The 20,039-nt window shown below is 36.7% G+C and overlaps 1 protein-coding gene across 2 annotated transcripts in view; it reads right to left on the bottom strand.

The window, feature by feature from the left end:
- RALGAPA1 (Ral GTPase activating protein catalytic subunit alpha 1) overlaps positions 1-20,039 on the bottom strand; it is a 117,924-nt gene that overhangs the window by 29,335 nt on the left and 68,550 nt on the right. For both annotated transcript variants that reach the window (XM_088529283.1, XM_088529282.1), the window contains exons 32-37: positions 19,205-19,388; positions 12,111-12,975; positions 10,509-10,580; positions 9,574-9,697; positions 7,806-7,961; positions 93-251 (exon numbers count right to left, since the gene is read on the bottom strand). In XM_088529283.1, the coding sequence (XP_088385409.1) occupies positions 93-251; positions 7,806-7,961; positions 9,574-9,697; positions 10,509-10,580; positions 12,111-12,975; positions 19,205-19,388 (1,560 nt within the window). The remainder of the gene's footprint in view (positions 1-92; positions 252-7,805; positions 7,962-9,573; positions 9,698-10,508; positions 10,581-12,110; positions 12,976-19,204; positions 19,389-20,039) is intronic.

Below are 20,039 nucleotides of genomic sequence, written 5' to 3' on the forward strand. Positions count from 1 at the left end.
GGGTCAATCCATCATCCCCAAAAAACCCACAATCCAAATGAAACTTAGTTAATTCCAAACACATACAGGAAACGCATCCACACACTCCTTACCTCAGGCTTTTTCATGATCTGGATGCTGAACATGTGGTTTTTCATAGGATAGATAACTATAAGCACATCCCCAAATTCTGTTGGAATTATTCCTCTTCTATAATCACGAGTATGCTCAGACCAGACAATGTGTACTTCATCATTTCCTAGATGTCTTAGCTGGACAAGCAGAGATAAAACCCGATCAGTTTAAACAGTTTTAAATATATCCACAGTCCTAGAGTGATGCTTGAGTCGTGCTCCAAAATGACATATTTACAAAAAAGAAATATAAGAAAATGAATAAATTACACTGTAGTTCTCTTAACTTTTCAGTCCCAGCATTAGTTTTCAGTTTTAGTTTCTAATGTAATAGAAATTGACATATATTTATGTCAGTTACTATTTAAATGAATAAACATGACAAAACAGAATAGTGAAACCTAATATATTGCTGAAATTGTTTGAGAATACTTGGTGATTCAATCTGACTAACGAGAATGCTTTCAAGTCTGCTATCATTTTGATAGGCAGCAAGTTACTAAATTCATACTTTTCTGTAACATTTTTAAAAGTATATGGATGAACATCTGTTTAAAAGATATATATTTGAATAATCTTTAACCACTTGCTTCTAGCCAAATTCCAGACCGTCTACCACAATCTTTTGATTGTGTGAAGCTTATAAAAGAAGAGCAAGTATATTTTCCATGGTTGTCAGAATAACCAAATGTCAATTTTCTGATGAAATCTGTAAACCTTTATAGAAGTAAAAAGCAAAACAAGAAAACAAACAAACAAAAAAACAAACATAACCCACATCGAACCTCTTCAACAAAGGATTTTTCAAAAATTTTCCAAACCCACTCAAATTGGTTCATCAAGATCAGGGAGGTAGCTTCAGTTCTAATCCTAAAACCAAACTAAGGAGTATTATGAAATTTCTGCACTAAGGGTCCAAAATATTCTTTCTGATAAACATTACCATCCGAAAAAACAACTGTCATCGGGGAAAGAGGCTTTAGCATATTACTGATCAAATATGTCTGTATTATTAAAAAAGTTCCCTTCCAATAACATTCATTTCTGAAAATTCATGCTAGATTCTCTCTTCTGTTTTTCTCCTCATTGTGCATCATCAGTTCTATCTGACAATTTCTTTCACCTATAGTTTTCACTGTTTGCACAGCTTTAGCTACTGGGAGTTTGTCAACAATCCTCTTGCACTTATTCAAAGGACAGCACTGGGAAATGCTGTTAACAGGTAACAGATACTAATCTGAGCATTATAGAAGAAAATCTTTTTCTAAAGAGAGGCAACAATTTCAGCTATTCATTTTTAAAGTATAACTGCACTTTGAATAAAAGCAAGATCCTACAAGAGGAAGAGTTTCCTCTGTTGAAATACAATAATGATAAAATGATATGAGGGACTGACAGGCCCACACTGAGAAGCATCCTAAAGGCTAAGGAAGGATGAGACCACCTAACAAAGAAGAAGGCAAGAGGCAGGTCTGTTTAAGAATGAAATCTTGTGAAGCATGAAAAACCTGCACGATCCAAGGCTGATGGAATGGTATATGGCACACCTTTATTGAACTGATCGCCACAAAGCAGACCCAGGACTGATACATCCATCATAGCATTACACCATTCCTAATTCATCATTAACATCAGACTATTTACTAGAAGAATTACCTCTCCTTTACTTATCATCTTTGGACTCACAGATAACAAACTTATTTACTGGTAGATTTGCAATGTGAGGCAGTGACAGTCTACATGCCAGACAAATGGATTTAAAGGCCAAAACCTTTAGGGAGTTCAGATAGTACAGCTTCTTCAGGGCAACATCACCTCTGAATTTCATTTGTCAAAGGTGGCTGCTATACATATAAGTCCAAACCCTAGTTACCAAACGCTACAGATGTGGAACAAGCAATCGCACAGGAGTATTGAACACTTCTACCCACTTAACTGGACATCAATTCCTGATGCACTTTTGGGATGGACACCAAGATTGAGCATCATTACTGATGTGTGCCGCCAAATCAGACTGAAATTGATTTTGGACTGTAGTCTTCCCTTTCACAGGGAGGACTTCTGACAAGAGGCATATACTTCTAGATGCCAAGTGAATTAAAGTCATTTGAGATTTTTCCCTCCTTTCTGAAAGTTTACTTTCTGCCCCCATAGAGGTGTGAAGATGCATTCCAGGGTCCAAGCACGTACTAACTTCGCCAGAGCAAAAGGAAAATTAATCAGATTATTCCACTGAGTTCCAAGTTCTTCCAGATGTGTTTTCTCTCATTATCACTTCCAAGAATCCTTCCAGAAAGGATTTGACAAAGGCTCAAGTTGATGAAAGTGTAGAAAGGAACCTTTGTGACAAACAATGAACTGAGAGGTAAAATCAGATGCTGCAAGTAGACAGATGATAGTACACACTGCATACCTGTTTTATAAACAGATGTAGGGTACTTAAGGAGGCAGGAAAAAAAAGACAAGATAATAGGCTGGTATACAAGGTTGGGTATTGCTGATTTTATCCTTGTGTTTGGAGAAAAATTAAAAGCTGAGTAAGCCATTCTGTTCTTTTCTAAAGAGTAGCCCAGAATGAGCTCTAATCCGAACATAATATTAGAACCTCTTTTAAAAGTCCTCGCCATGGTCATCAAGCAAAGTTGATGAGAAAGCTTGAATGGCAGCAATATCACCCATCAATACCCTTGATTCATGGAAAAGATCCAAAATCTGGAAATCATCTTGAAAAGTTTTCAAAGGACTGCTAATTTCTACACGAACTTTTTAGAAAGAAAAATTTCAGTTTATCTTCATCTTTCAGTTGCTACAGAAGGAATTTGAATTGAGCAGTGTTCTTCAACAAAACTCTCCTGCAAGCAGACCAAACATTAGAAGAATCCATTATTCATTGGAATTATTGCAGCAGAGAAGGGCCTGACCTCCATCAGCCTTAATATGGATTCTTTATCTGTATTGGATTTGAGGTAGTCCAGAATTCAATCTCTTGGACATAAAGGGTGCAAAGATACTGAGCTCTAGCCACCTTTGTCCATTGAATCCTAAGGACAGTGAGCAACCTGGTTTCCCAGAAGGTGGCACCTCAGTGTGGTTTGATAGAATCAGATTTGGTGCACACAGGATATACAGATACCAAGACTGAAATCTTTATGAACAGTTACAGAAAACTAACCACTAGTTGTGTAAACTATTAAATCCTCAAACTCAGTTCCTGATTTCATCTTGCTAAAATAATAAACTCTAACACTTATAGCTTTCTATGTCCATAAATAACAAAAAGCAATATAGAGTGTAAAATTTTGTTAAGGATTTAGAATAATAAAAATCACTAAAATAATGCCAACAGTTCAAGTAGCAGGTAATATACCAGAGCTGAAACGCTCAGAATTGCAGCTAAATACCAACATTCTGATTTGCTACTGTATATACTGTATAAACGCAGACCAAGCAGATTTAGAGATTTTATAATGTAAATATTAGGCAAGAGACAAAATGGAGATAGACAAATGAGAAATAACTATTAAAAAAGTCATGAAAGATTAGGAAAATGACTTTCCCAGCAGCAGTCTAGAAGACATAAGTGGAATAAGAAAGTACTCGTCAAGGCCAGAGAAAGGAAGATTTATCAAGGATTTATCTACAGTTTAGGATATAGATAAATTTCATCCGTGCATATGGAGAAGAAAAGACTACATTGCAAGAAACGTTACATAAAGAGGACTGAGTCTTAAGCGTAAACTGAACACAAGAATCCAGAAAAGAGACTGAATTTAAGATGATTTTTGGCTATGGGCACAAGTGACAGGCACAATGGTCATGTTATCCATGGTGATCCAGAGAGGTGGCAATGAGAAAGAGATTAAGAGTTCTGTTTTAGCCATTTTAAAGCTGAACTGACGGGAAGACAGCCCGGAGGAGATGTCAGACAAAATGATTTTTTAAGCTTGCTTTGAAACTCTACTCCATTAAAATAAATATATAAAAATGACCAACATTCAGCTTACCTGAAATTTCAAACTTAACTCAAAATACTTTAAAATATTCTTACTCTATAGCCATCATCATGTGTCAGCTTTCCTAATACGTTTATGTTAACTGAATACAAAAGAAACGTGAAATAAATATAACCAGGAGGGACGATCAAATCTAATTTTGATACATTAGTGTCATATGTTGTACATGTTACAATAGCAGCCAGACTTAATACTAAGCTGGAGGCTATACTGAAATTTCCAAATGGCAGATTGTTCTAAGTGATACCAAGTATAATTGAAGTAATAAACGATAGTAAAAGCAAAGCACACTGTCAGGAAGAATTTAAGTATTTACTTTTTAAAATTAAATGAGTTACGTTTGGAAAGGCAAGACAAGTGAAATAATGCAGGGCTCAATTTACAGAAAATTCCTTTTATTTATCTGCTGCATTAACCCTTGAACTCTTGCCAAAATTACTGTAATTTCTAATACCCACTTACCTAAAGCAGGGAGAAAAAAGGCTATTATATTTTCTTATGATGCAACAGCTAGCCCTCAACTCTGTTTCTTCTTCAAAAATAAAAGTGTTTATAAAAAAATAGAAGCAAAAGCAGAAACATTTGTTAAACAGTGGCTTACTGCAGCTAGTTTTTCATATTTCATGTAGACAGCCGCAGATTTACTCTCCGGTTGAATTTTTTAATGAAATATCATTTCAATTATACTTTTATATCTTATATATATATTTTAAGTAAATGTATATTTTAAGCAACAAGTGCATGGAACTGTAACTTAAAAAAAATGAGTGGACTAATGATTTGCATTTATAAACCTGAAATTCCCCAGTACATATTAATATCAGAATTAAAAAGTTTGTATCCTGGGAGTTATAATTCTCTTATGTGGTGGTACTACATGTAATCTAGAATTATGTAGCACAAAGCTCAAGATGAATCATATTCTACGAGTAAATCACATTACTACTTTTTATTTAAACATCTTGTATATAAAATCCACAAATACTTCTTTATAAGGCTAAGGAAGGCCAGTTAAACTGTAGGGGCACATATGTGAGCTCTTTGTGAACCGACAATCTTCACGGTTTCATCTAATTCTGATGCTCTTTGCAAGCTTACTCTGTTTGTGTAGTGTAAATGATTTCTACTCTAACTTACAACTTCTACTCTTTCTTACAAGAAAAAAAATGAATTATAGACCTTTAAATCTTTCATTTATAATTTGCCAATTAAATACATATGTGTGTGCGTGTGAAACTCCTTACACATTCAGCAGGTTTTTAACTAGTTCTTCCTGAATTTTTTTTTTTTTTTTGCTTTGTTCATGTCTTCAGAGGTATCCAGGACACAGAAGTTTTATTTACCACTCAATAAGATTGACGGAAAATGAGCTTAAAACTGGCTTGGCCTCTGAAGCAGCAGAATCTTGATTTTGCAGTGGCTGGACTGGCAGGAAGAACTTTTGTTTTAATTTAATTTAGTTTCCATTTATAAGATGAACCTATCATGTACCTCTAGGCACATTTACAATACAAAAACCCCAGCAGCATTTCTAAGTCAACTACTGCAAGTTTGCTTTTTTTTTTTTTTTTTTGAATGAAATAAGAGATGCGCAGAGAAACTCAAAGCTCCGTTAGTCCGGAGGTCACGAACGGTACATGCACTCGGAATAACTACAACCGCTTGCGCACATGGGGCTCTCCAGTGGCACCAGAGATCTGCTATATGAGGAGTTTGTGCTGGACAGCACCTGATAAAAGATATTCCTCCTCCTGATGCGAATACAGGCACCATAAGGGGCTGCAGATTCTGCAGAAAGGATTAGGCCTGTTCCTCTGCTCGCGTCTCCTGCTTTGATTTTTCTTGTTTCTCCCAAAATGCAACTTCTTGTGATGCTTTTCTCAAGTTTGTTACAACATTCATCGCATTTCTGTCTGAGGTTGGTTCACTTCCTTCCATGCAGTCCTTTCCTGCTGAGTAGGAACACTAAAAGTCTCCCTTTCTCCCTCTCCTTTCCCTGGCCTTCATTAAACACATATGAAGTTAACACCTCTGAAATACATCTCTATTAATTGGGCTGATATGGGCCAAGGTTACTAGGGAAGGGAGGACAGACACAGAGTCCACCTCATTCACTGGAAAACTGGGCAAGAAACACGCACAGGAAGAGGAAGAAACATCACCCAGTAAGAAAGTAACTGGAATAAACACTCATCAACAGCTAAACTAGGAATATAGTCCCGAAATTCTGATGTCTAGAAACTCTACTGTCATATCTACCCAGAGCTCAAGTATCCTAAATTTGTGGGCAGAAGAGAAGAAAAACATGCCCAAGGCAAACTGCTCAAAGAGTCCAGCTGACACTATTTTCCCAAGCAAAATCAGGTGAGACCTGGACCAGCCCTGAACTGCAGCTGGCTGGAAGAGCTGCACGCAGATGCGGACTGCTCCTGCAAGCAGGCTCAGACTTTCCCCGCGTGTTCTGCTGAAGCCTACAGCTCTTGCAAAATTATTTAAGAAAAATGAGTCAGTCGTCACTACGATCCATCTTTTCCCTTGTCAGCACTTTCTAACGCTCTCATTCAAGCGGGTTATAAAGTACCGTTGCAAGGATAATGCTAAGTTATGTTTTAGAAAACCAAGTTTCTATTAAAAAAATAGAAAAGTCAGTCAACTTACAGGACTACAGTAAGAGCAACAATCTTGTTTTAAAGTTAGCTATTTTTTCTTTTAAAACATATTTATAAATCATTTAACAACCTAAGGTCTTACCCTGACTACACTTTATGAAATAAAAAACAGAAAAGACGCAGCACTGGGCACATGAGAAAAAATATTTTTAATTAAAAAAAAAAAAAAAGGCTAAAATGCCACCATGAGAAGTTGGAATTCATAGCCAGTTTATAATAACAATAACATTTTTTTTCCTTCAAGTTGAACACAAAGAACAAAAAAGTCATTAATAATTGAAGTTTGCCAGAGGCATGGCTATTTCTCTCTATACTAACTGTCTACTACCTAATTTAATTACAAGTATTAAGCTCCATGCTGAGGTCAACCAGCTTCAGTGCCTCCAATATTACACTTCAACCAGCGCTCATTAACTTGTCTACTGAATGGATTAACACATCTGAAGATGTATGTACAGAGAACAGGGGACAGTCTAATGATAGCCAATTGTTCATTTATATTAGGACACATGTTTGAGGCCTTAACTTATTATCACTAATGTGGAATTTATTAAATTCTAAAGAAAAAAAATACCAATACAGAAAATCATCTTTTTCTTAATGTGAGAGACCACATCACTGTTGAGCATTTGTGCCTGGTCCAAAGCAATATATGCTGTATACAACTAAATTCTTAATTTTTAAGTTTTATTTTTAAAAGTTAAAAATATTAATAAACATCACATAACTCTTATGTGAACAAGTCATCCTAGAAAGTATAGTCCAAGAGTATTCTAATAATGGAATATTAGAATATTCAAATATCCTAAGAATTCATTAATCTGCATTTGAAGTCTCAAAGTACTAGATTGGAAAATTATCTATCAGATACTATCAGAACTATCAGAAAATTAAGGCATTAAGATATTTTGATTTTTTAGAAAAAGTCCCTGAATTTTCCTTTTAGAATGACTTCTCTCTTTCTTCCCCTGGTTTATTACTAAAGAAAAGCTTCCTGTTCAGATACCTACCTTTTTTGTTAAAGAGTCATCCGAATCAGAAGGCATTCTTGTTGATACATGAAACATTACTTCTACTGTAGAGGTAGCAAAATATGGAGTGGTCAATCCAGTGCTTTTGTTTTTCTGCAGTCCTCCCATAAAACCACAATGATTTGTGAGATTTACCTAGGGGCAAAGCCCAGGAAACACAAGCAGAAAAAAAATCAGGTGATAAAAACATTCCTTAGATGAAGTTTTTATTTTTTATTAAAAGCCCTTTTCACAATATATTCAAACATACAATTATGTTTCTTTGAAAGAACTCAGAGTCCTTAATTAGATTGGAAATCAACTGCAGAGCAGTGTCACTCTATGTCCCATGACCATCACAGATGTTGACAGAAAGACAAGGTCATAGAGAAGAAAGGGGAAGTGTTTATGTCCTGATTTTGTCACTTTTGTGTGCTTTCCAAATTTTTTAAAATGCCATGATATTACATCAGCCTTGAACTAGCTCTGGAAGAACTCCTGTATGACAGTTAGGCAATTTCAACTTGCCTTCTGTATCTTTTTCAAGAGAAATATTCTTTCCTTGGAAATGAAAAAACTAAACAAAACAGAAAGGAAGCTAATTGAAAATTAATAAATAAGTTTGTAAGTGCTAGCTCTACAGGAAATCAATGCCGAAATAACTGACCATGTTTAATGTGCTATTTCACTTTTGCAGCACTGTCTAAAAAAGAAAGTTATATCACAAATGTGAATACATTTAATCTCAGCCCACAGGGGATGTGTTTGCTTTTTGTTAATAACAGGAACAGAATTTAATGTCAAGAAGCTAAAATTTGATATGTCCTCATGAAATATTAACTTAAATTAGCAAATGTTTAATCCAGCTACTAAAATTAACCCACTGACAGAGGATACCTGAAAAAACTAATGTGATGTTTTAGGGAAAATATCATGTGATAGAGCCAGCAGAGCTTTAACAGTTTTCCTCTATTCCTATGGAAAAGACAGATTCAAAACCCCACTGTTAATCTAGTAGCTTTCTTCCCCTCCTGAAGAGTAATAACAGGAACAAAGATGACGGACACTCAGACAAGTTGAATCAGGAACAGAAAAAGTGTCGAATTACTGATACAGGCAACAGAGCAGAGTGATTCCCATACTTCTGTAGGATACATCTGAGCTAAACTTTGTCACTACAATGACAGCTAATCCTGTATAGTCAGAAAGAGGGGATCAAGAAAAGGGAACCCTTTTAACACTATCAAACTAGTGATTAAACTGTGGCAGTTCTATAGAGATGATAAAGTATATCACCGTGTTTCTGCCTGCTAAGCATGTGAACAGATATATGCTGCAATGGAATGCAGGGGGAAGGGAATGTAAGAGCGACTAAGTACCTACAAGAAAAGTAAGAGATGCTCTTAACTTTTTAGATTTCCAAATTTGAGCAAAACTCAAAGTTTCATGGACTTAACACTTTGCAGGCCCACAGGGCAATCAAAATGCACCCTAGTCAGTGTCCTGAAAGCCAGGTACAGGAGTGCATATTATTGAATCATCTATGACTGCACAGACTTCTCTAAGTTAAAAAAAAAAAATCATCTATAAATAACTAGTATTGGTAATGAAACTAAAACCAGAATTCTTTGTATATCCTACTTGCAAAAACAGTATATTTCAGGACTTGTGATTAATAACAACAATCCAAAGAACGAGAAGATCTAGAGTGACATATAATTTTATCTGTAAACAACAAACTGAGAATAAATTTGTTTTCAATAAATACCTCCCAGCCAAGGCCAGCTACAAAATCCTCATAGGCTTGACTTCCCCCAGTATTAGTAAGAATGGAGTGCTTATCTTCTTGTCCCTCAGCAACATAGAACACTGCGATCTTGTGCGTCTCTCGGCTGTAAAACACAGGATGGTCACTGCACGCCAGAGCCTTCGCCAACATGCAGACCAAGAGACACACACAGCATGGCTTTTAAAACTGAGAAAAGAACAGTGCAAGTACAGTGCAACCTACGTGGCTTCTCCACATACTTTCCATATTCCCATTTTGCCTGTTCTAGTTGGTCTTTTCTGAAGCTTGAAGTTTTGCTGTGCACCAAAGCATTAACCCCTGCAAATGCCCTTTCATCATAGAGAGTGCTGCTAAGTAGAACCAACTGCTAAAGGAATAGCTGGGGTTCAGAAAAACTCCTACAACAGAAGCTTATTTACATTACACTACGTATTAACCATGTGCCACATAGCAAACGCTTCTTATGCAGATGAATTAAGTACTCTAAGTGCCATCCTAATGGTTATATAGGCACTGGAGCAACTGAAAGTGATTTCTCACACTTGTCTGACTCGTTACTCATAAGTGATATGACTGTGAGCATGAAAAATCAGCTCCTAGAAACAATCAATTTCTCAGGCTACTTTGAAGGCATTCAGTCTCCAAGCAAAACAGACCACCCTGTTCCCCAAATAATATTTTCCCCGCCCAAACTATTCTGTGTTATGAACCAAAAGGTTCATAATTTTTATAGCTTACTTGAAGTTTATTCTATTTCATGATACTCTGAAGAATTTTATTCTACAAATAATACCTCCAAAGAAAGCGCAAAACACAAGGATCATTCACTTTTTTTTTAAAGTCTCGCATACATATAAACCAGAACCATTTAACTACAAGTGCCCGTAAAATAAGTAGTCATAAAAAGAATTTACCACTGTCTTGAGTCCAAATTTCTGAGTTCTCGAAGTAACTTTTCATTTTTCTTCAAGAGATGAAAGCTCCTTCTAAATAGAGAAATTTGTAACACTTTTATGACCTGTTCAGCAATGAATATAGAGCAGTACAAGAAAGGTACAAGAACATTTTCAGGCCCATTTGAGAAACAGTCAATGAATGTGTTTGCCTTTTCAACAGCCCTTTTCTATAAAATGATTAAGATATCTTTCAAAAATGTACAAGCAATTTTTTACTCTAGGAAATCTTCTATATCCATTAGAGCCCTGAGAAAAACCTTTACTACTTTCCACTTTCTCCTAGCAAACTATTGGATCCAGCTGCGATCAATCTCCTCTGTACAGAAGAATGGACAGAACTCCCTTTGAGGCACATATAATCTGCACTTTACTAGGCCAAAATATGTGTGCTTAGTGACAAAAGACACTCAAGACATAATCGACCATCCTAGGGAATGACAGCATTAAATGCTGAGCTTTTGCTTTTCTGAACTGCAGAAGAGAACAGAGCATAGCACTGTTCTCTGGTCACCCAAAAGCCGTAACAGTTTAAACAAAAAACATAATGTTACAGCGAGAAGGGCACTTTTCATACTGCTTGTTGTTGCTTTTTTAATTTGGCTTGAGATGTTTCCTACAAAACAAACAAACCAGTTTAAGAGCAGTACTATGCAAACAGACTGCTTTGAGGAATTAAAGGCACAAACAATAAAGCGTTAAAACATCAAAATTCTTGAGTCGGATGATTTCATCGGATTCCAGCAATCTCGGGGACATAGGTCTATTTTTCTACAGAACATCCATTGCACTTGAAACTAAGAAAATAGTTCAGTGACTGCCATAGGGAATTTGATAGCTATGGCAAGTAAAGACCCTTAAATCCTAGGATGCTAAGTGTGTGTATGCACTCACCTGCATGTGCACACATACACCTCAGTACACCCACATACAAATAATGAAGATATCATAAACACAGAAAATGCTCCTGTTGCTGAACATGGTTTGTCTCCTACTCTTCTAGGCAATGCTCGAACACTACCAATGTAGAAATAAATGCTTGGGGACAAATATCCTTCTAGTGGGATAACATGGATGCAATGCTTTTGGGCTTCATGCAAACAAGCTCTTAGCAGGCAGAGCAACAGGATCCTGCACAGAAGCGCAACAGCTGAGAATGAGACTGTTGCAGAGCCTCGGTCAGGTACAGAAAATGAATGATCTTTGCAGGAACAAGCAAATAAGAAGAAAGATGTCTTCTCTATCCATGTAACATCCCTTAGTAGAGTTGGTGAAGGGATTATTAGAAAGCATAGCACTCCTCCTCAAGCTGTTGTTATAAAAAGAAATGACAATAAAGGCTATAGTAACCTCCCTTCTATCTAACTGACAGATTGAAATGCAGAAGAATCCGCCAACTTCCCCTTGGCTGCAAAATTCCTCCTGTCTTAATTTTGATGGCTAGCTTGTGGTAGGACTGGTTAACTAACTCTATGACCAACTACTACTATTACACAACAAGAATTTGCACAACTGAAAAAAATAGAGAGTTCTTTAACACCGGGTCTTATCTTTTCTTTTTACCTTTTATCCCAAGAATTCATTCCCAGTATACTGAGAAGCAATCTGCAGTAGTAAAACGCTGACTGGGGCTTTTGTGAGGTTGGCTCCTCCTGCTCCATAGCCTTCATATTTAAATCATTGAAGTGTTTCTCCACAAACTCCTTCTCTTCGGTATGCTGCTTCAGAATTGCATTAATGACATCGTTCTCCTGCTTTTCTGAGATGCAGGCTGGCTGAGGAGCAGGGATGTTGAGTGAAACACCAGTTCTCTGTAGGCATTCAGGGCTTGTAACACCTAAATACTGTAAGAGCTCATCAAGGGCATCTTCTTCATCCGTAATTGTATCCCATGTCGGTACTGTGTCTCTAAATTTCCTGTTTACTTGGAGCGTAGTTCCATCCCTCGCAGACACATCCTCCACATGCTCGTAAGATGAAAGAGTATCTTCTGTTTTTTCTTGGTGAGATAAAGAAAGTGCAAAAGATGTTTGTTGGGAAGATGCACATAAGGATGATGGTCCATACAAAATGGCAGAATCCCACGAGTACTTGCCAGACAGATCACGCACTATAATTCTGACATTTGAATTAGCGGATGCAAGTCCAGCAGACAGTCCTCCTCCAGGCATGTCTTCTTCCGCTTGGATTTGTATACAAGACACGAGGGAAGTATTGTTTAGCACAAAGAACTGCAGGTTTGGGTTTTCAAAAAGTTCAGGAGAAAGCTCAGGGCTTTCACTGTACGGATTGTCATTGTTCTCACACACTTGACTAGTTAGCATAGCAGGACCTCCGCTCATCGGATAGTGGCCTAAGTGGTTGACTAGATGTGTTATCACAGTACGAGCAGCAACAGAAATTAGTCCTTGTTGGATGTGAGTTTTCACTGCAAGAGAAAAGAATACAGGGTTTAAAAGACAGCTGGGAAAACAACACGGTTTTACATATTTTCTTTTGGTTCTTTTTCCTTGGGAGTTTGAAGCTAAGGATAAGCACAGCAGGATTTGGATGAAGTGAACTCAATAACGCAAAAATATATATTCCGAAGAATAGTAGTCTTATTCATGAACAGCAAGACAAATAACGATATAAATAAAGAAGAATCCTAACAGTTTTACAACCTAACAAACTTCCTTATCATACTTTTGTGATCAGCATGGTTCCTTTAAAATACTCAACAGCATTGCTTAATCTAGTGAAATAAATCTTAAATTATTGATGAAGTAGAGACTATAAGAAGTCCATTTTCCGAAACAACAATGGATTTGATACTCACACACACCATTATTCTGTGAAAAACAAGAAACAAATATGAACAAAATATCTAATCCATTTTAACTTCTCAAGGAATCATATAGCTGCGGTTTAAGGAGGCAATGACACCGGATCACTCTGAAGTATCATATATGCACATTGAACACAATCCAATAGCAAAATAAAGACAAAACAAAAATCTTATGCTGTCATAGCACTAGAAAAAAAATCAGCCTGGAAAATCTTGGAGAGTGAAACCGAAATTAACCATACCTATTTCATGTAAAAATAATCTTGTAAAATGTACTCGTATGTAAATATGATGTTGCCACCTCTTCTTTGTTGCATATTTCCCATTTGTATACATCTACCATCTATCTAAATTTGCAAACAGAATTTCATCATGTCCGTACCAAACCCTGATAGCCTAGTATGATATTGTTATTGCAATCTTCTATCAAACCCATTTATGTTACTCATGAAGCACAGAGGGCCTGAAAGTAACTCAAGCCATAAGGCAGACAATTCCCAACTGCTCCTGGTGCTCGCTGCTAACAGCCATACTTGCAAGTACTACAGTGTAGAAGATGACAGGTAGAAGAGAAAACAGGATCAATGTGGCAAAGCAGATACTGCGCATCTCCCTCTTGCAACAGGACCTGGAAGCCTCAAATTTGGGAATTACAGGGGGAAAATAAACTAACACTGCATTCTTCAAAATTACATAGTGTATTTTAAACTATTTTAAAGACTGCAAAACAGCAGAAACACTTTTTACTGTTTTTTTCCTCATCAAAAAAGCTATCAAACAAACATATTCTGAAATAAACTTGGTTTTTTATTCAGTATTTACTGAATCTAACTTCTTGGAGACTTAACTGTGGTATAATAAATCATCCCCCTTTATAGTGCATATAGAAAAAAACCTAATACTTATTTTCTTTTTCCTGTTTAAGGTACATATGTGCTTTAATTGGCTTTACTTATCAAAATACAGAAAAATTTGTACTGTATGCTGTTTGTCATGACAGGTCTTTAGCTTATGAAATACTGAATGCATGCAGTTCTGCAATAGGGTCCAAAATCAATAATAAGTTGTGTATTTTTTGCATGGTTTAAGTAAAGCATGCAATAAACACTTAGAAAGGTCTGTCCTTTTCACAACTTTAGACAGTACTAGATCTGGTCTGCAAATATTCGCTTATTAACTGGCAAAATTAATTTCTATTCTGCCCCAAAATCCAAGTAAACTTAAATATTTCAGTGGCAAATTCATTAAAAAAATTATAAACAAATTAAACAGTAGGGTCAAGTTAACAAATACTGAAAATCTATTTTGACTATCTATAACCTTGAGGTTTAAAAATGAAGAAACACTTAAAAACATACAGTAAAGTTGAATTAAATGTCCAGATATTGATAGCCCACAAGGAAATTAAGTTACAGTGCCATCTGCTGAAACGCAAGAAGGAATGTAAGCAAGTTTATACAACACAGAAAGAAAAAAAACAAGGATACCTGGAGTATAATTTACCAGTGCAGCACTAATCAATGCCTGGACAATGCAGCTACTGGCTCAGCTTTGCCAGGATGTTTGTGCCAAACACTTGGCACTTTGGACAGAACAGGTAACGCTTTTGTCAGGTCATTAGGAGGAAAGACTGACCTTCCCAACCTCCTGAACTCACACTGAGAAGGCTTAAGTGCCTCCCCTGAAGTTCCACTGGAGAAAAAAAAAAAAAAAAAAAAAAAAGAAGAAGAAAAAAGGAACTGGTAGCATATGAGTCATTACTATGGTTGTTTGGTGGCAAGGCCCTAAAGATCTCACAGGGTAAAGGGTATATATTCAGAAGTTGCTCCTATATGCACATCTCCATATTAGGATGTTTTTATGTTGTGAATGAGCGGTCTACTCACATCTACCACAGAGCACTCATCCAGGAGCAACTGGGCACTTAACATATTAGGACTCTGGAAAAAAGCATCTAAATCATGCTGTGGGGCAGCATATCAAAATATGCAATAACTCCAGCCATTACTGCTATATCACAAATTCTGCTGGGTAGGCTGGCCCAGCACACACTGAAGCAGTCTGGAATGCTGCTCCACCAACATACTATCAGTGAACACATCTCTGCTCTACTTACAGTAGTACAGACCCTTTCACTTGTGCAGTGTATCTAAATTACCACAGGTATGCAGGAGAAAGAAAAAGCAAAGACTGAGGGTGAGATGCAACTCTCCTAACTTTATCTATCTAAAAGAATACCAAACCTTCACAAAGCGATTCATCTCCGTTCAACAAACAAGCTAGAGAGATAGGATGAATCATTCTCTGGAAATTTTTCTCTTAGAGCTGATCTTACCTTATACACACACACACACACACACACACACACACACACACACACTTCCATAGCTTATGGAAGTCTCACTCCTTACTAATTTTAAGCTTCGGGGACAGGGAGATCCAAAACAAACCCTCTCTAAAATGTCCTCACCAAACACAAATTGTTCTAGTCTGGAAGCTGCATTAAGAAGCTGCATTTTTTGTCTCCTTTTCTTTAAAAAGAAAAATAGTAAAAGACCGAACATCAGATGGGGGAAGACTTTACATCAGATATTGAAAGGTATTGGAAAAAAAAAAATCAACCCCTACAAAATATATTTAAAAACATGTTTCTTTAATGAGTATGAAAAAGAGGAAAAGTATTGAAATGAATAATTGTTGCATAGCTGTACCCTAGCAGTGCAACTGCTTCCCTTCCAGTCATGATTCCCTTTATCAGATTTCTGATCTATGAAGACCAAGGTTTCCACAGAAATAATTTCAGAAAACTAAATGTTTGTCTACTACTGAAAAAAAAAATCCCGTAAAAATATTACTTCTATCCAAGTAGGCTTTATTCAATAGTCTTTTTTTGATAGATATCGACATTAGAAGGCATATAACACTTTTTGTTTCACTTTATTTTTATGAAACTACCTTCTTTGTTTATACACAGATGATGAAAACTTCAGCCATATTTTTCCTAAACTTTGGCATCATTAAATATCAATAACTTAAGTTAGTGCTTAAAGAGAAGTCTCACTCTCTGTCTGGCTCACAGTCGTTCACAATCCTGCAGTTACAGGTACAAGATGAGAAGCAGGTAACCCAGGAGATTTCCCATCTTTAACAACTGTGCTACTGTAGGCCCATTGCCATGGCACAAGAAAGGCCAAAATACCCAGCATACATCTAGGCTCCTTTCAGTTTGGGAGAAACTGTAACTCTATCAGTGTGACCCTGAATCCAGGCTAATTAAGTCCAATCAAATAGCACAAACAACACTGATATTCCTGTACTGTAGCTAGATGAAGCAGCTGCTGATACTACCAAGAGGACGTGTTCATGAGCCTTTTAGTTGTACAGAAGCACCTCATACTTCTTGCTGTCTGCCAGCTCTGGTGATAAAGGAAAAACTTCCTATTGCAGCCTTGATTGTTAACTGCTAAAATGTCCTTCAGGTTTCAACGCAAAACCAGTATATTTAACACTTCATTTCAAAATTATTCTTTATGTATTTTAGAATGTAATCTCTCACTTTCCCAGAGGACAAAGACACAGTTTCACAGATAACCCTAGGTATTACAGACTGCTAGCACTTGGAAACTTCCTACAGCAGAGATGAGAACAGCCCTCTCCTCTCAGTGACCATCCTGAGAGAATTCAACAGATCTTCCCAGATTCGGTCTCCACCACACAGGGTCACTGCAAGTCCTTTACCCTCATTGTCCCATATCAAATCATGAGGGTAAACCTCCATAAAACCTGTGGTGATGGATCTGACCTTGTGCAAAGGGAAGCATAACACCGTGTGTCAGTCATGCCTATCGGGCTGATACACAGCTGTCTTTGGAGCACTAAGGTGGAATTGAGCCTTTAGGGTAATGCTATTTCAGTGCTTCCAGGTTTCTTTATGAACCAAGGAATGAGCTTAGCAACCTCCATCCTGTCTTTTGTACAATTTCCCCTATTTCCCTACAGCTGGCATCCTACCCGTTGCCATTCCTTCAAGAAGATTTCATGACAGCACCTTTACTCTGCTAAATAAGAGGTTGACCCATGGCATGCTGCTGTGCTGCTACCTTGTGCTAACTGACCCCTCTCTTGATTGAGCCCCCAACAGGTTGCTACTCACCAACTTTACTCTTATCATTCTTCCAGCAGTGCCAGAGGAACAGATGCTGTCTGACGGGTTAGAACTGCCAACTTCATTCTCTGCCTGGCAACATGGGCTAGAAGTGCCTAGACCGCAAGGCCAGGGTTGCATTATAATGTACTTTGCCAATTAAATTTCACAATCTGACTTATAATTCCAGAGCCCGGAAACTTTAAAAACCATATGGGGGCTTCCTTAACTTATCTGGGAGATAAAAGGAACATCTGAAATTACGTTTACTTAGAAATTTAACAAGAAATCATAAATGAACCAATCATGTACGGAAATGCAAAATGAAGATATCGATGCTAAGCCTTTGTGTAACTAGCATTCATTTAAAAAGAAATCTATTCAGGGTTGTCTTTTCAGATTGTCAGATTAAACAAGCCACACAGCATTTGCTGCAAACCCATAATTACAGATTATTACAGAATACAAAAGATGCCAGGCATAAAAAAGCTACTACAATTCACTACACTGTAATAGAACATGCAGTGGAAGTTAATTTTGGCAAATGCTTTAAATATTAGCTTTACATAATATGTATAGGTGAGACTGTAATTAGGACAGAATGAATCCTTCGAAGCCTCTTTCATTCTGACCCAGCAGATGATTACTTTTTACTAATAAGACCACAGCCATTTGACAAAAAGCCAACTACAGTACCTTGCCTCATTCTTCAGTAAATTTAATAATTACAGCTCCTCCTGCCAATAGTTCTCAAATCAGACTTGTTCAATCCAATACTGAGCTTATTAGGGGACAGCTCTATGTTTAGAATTCTTTGGCCAAAAAAGTACTTGAGGATGATGAAGCATGCCTTAGACAAGGGCACAATGATTAGCCATTTTCTCTACATAAAAAACAGCACGTAGTCACTACAGACCACAAAATCACCTGCTGTTAGCACACAGCTGCTACAAAGAGCTTCTGCATTTATGTGCTTCTTAATACCTCTAAGGAAGCCTAAATGGAACAACTTAATATGGAGGGAGAATTGCACTACACACTGATAACAGAAACTTATCAGTATTAAGCTCATCTTTTTCAATTTTCTTCCCAAATAAGCCATTTAATATTTACTAGATACAGAGAAGTGGCATGTATTATACAGTGTATGTTACTTTCTTGAATTTTCTATTTTTATTTTAGCGTTCTGAAGAAAACGTTAGCTCCCAAGTCTGTTAAGATTCCAGGTGGATGAGAGAAAATGTCTCTCTATTTAGATAATTCCAGGGTTTTAAGTAGTATAAACAGAGCCACAATTAATTACGACAAGTTAAAAAAAATCTCACAGGAAGGTTTCAATATTGCAAGCTCAGATATGAAAAAAAAATCTTTAGAAAGAAACAAAATTAAGACACAGGTAAATTAAGTTGCCCAAAGCAAGCTGAAAACATTTATCCATGCTGCTGTATTTAACACTTTCACTGATACAGAGAACAGAAGAATCCATATCAAATTGATTTTCATGTTGTTCAGAAGATACTTATTTCAGTTAATCAAACACTAATTGCAGAAAATTATGTTAGCTCATTCTATACTAATGGTCCTTACCTAATGTCTAAGTATAATTTAAAACTCAGGCTTTAGACACTTCAATAGTGGAAACCAAGATAAAACCTATTAAAAATAGTATTCAAGTAATTTGCAAACCTTCAGTGACTGGCTGAAGTTTAGAAGACCGCTCTGAATCTGGGGAATGTAGTGGTTCCGGTTCTTTCAAGCTTTCCAAATGCATAAAAGGATCATAATCCACAGATGCCAAATCAGAAAGACTTACAGGAAAATATTTGGGGTTGCTGAAACATTGAGATCCATAGACACATCCATGCAAAACCTATAGCAAAAACAAGATTTCATGGCAATAACAACCTTTTATGAATGAAATGTTTTCTAGTTAAGTTAAAAGCAGGTGGGCAGGAAAATTACTGGATAATTTTAGATGCTTAATGTTTACAGGAAAAAAAAAATAATCAGGCCTGAAAACAAAACTTGGTACACTAGAGTGGAATGTAGTGGTAAAGTTAACGCACGCACACACACACACACACACACACACACAAACTTATGAGAAAACAACCAAATTACCTTTATTTTTAGATCTCTCTTCCTTAGTACATGGGCTAGGCCTATCCCTTGCAATAAAACATATAAGTAAAGAAGTTCCCTGAAGACAGTAATTATTGCTAAATAAAATTTCTTGGCAGATATATATTCTCATCTGTTCTAAATTTATAGTTGGTCTTCTAGAGCAGTCTGCTATTAGCATGACATACAAAAAATAACATAATGTGCAGCAAAAATAACTATTCAGACTACACGAAAGATTAAGCAGTTAACTGCAAAACGTTCAAAAACTAAGGAAGTCAAAATTCAAGCGGCTACAGAAAATCGAGGTCAGCTTACAGAAAAGCTCTATCTTCATTTCCATGAAAACTGACACTACCTGCATACCTAGAAATTCTCATTCAGCAATTAAGGAAAGATG

Source organism: Tinamus guttatus, unplaced genomic scaffold (genome assembly GCF_059628265.1).
Source record: "Tinamus guttatus ecotype Peru unplaced genomic scaffold, ASM5962826v1 Tinamus_guttatus_pri_ptg000327l, whole genome shotgun sequence".
Lineage (NCBI taxonomy): Eukaryota > Metazoa > Chordata > Aves > Tinamiformes > Tinamidae > Tinamus > Tinamus guttatus.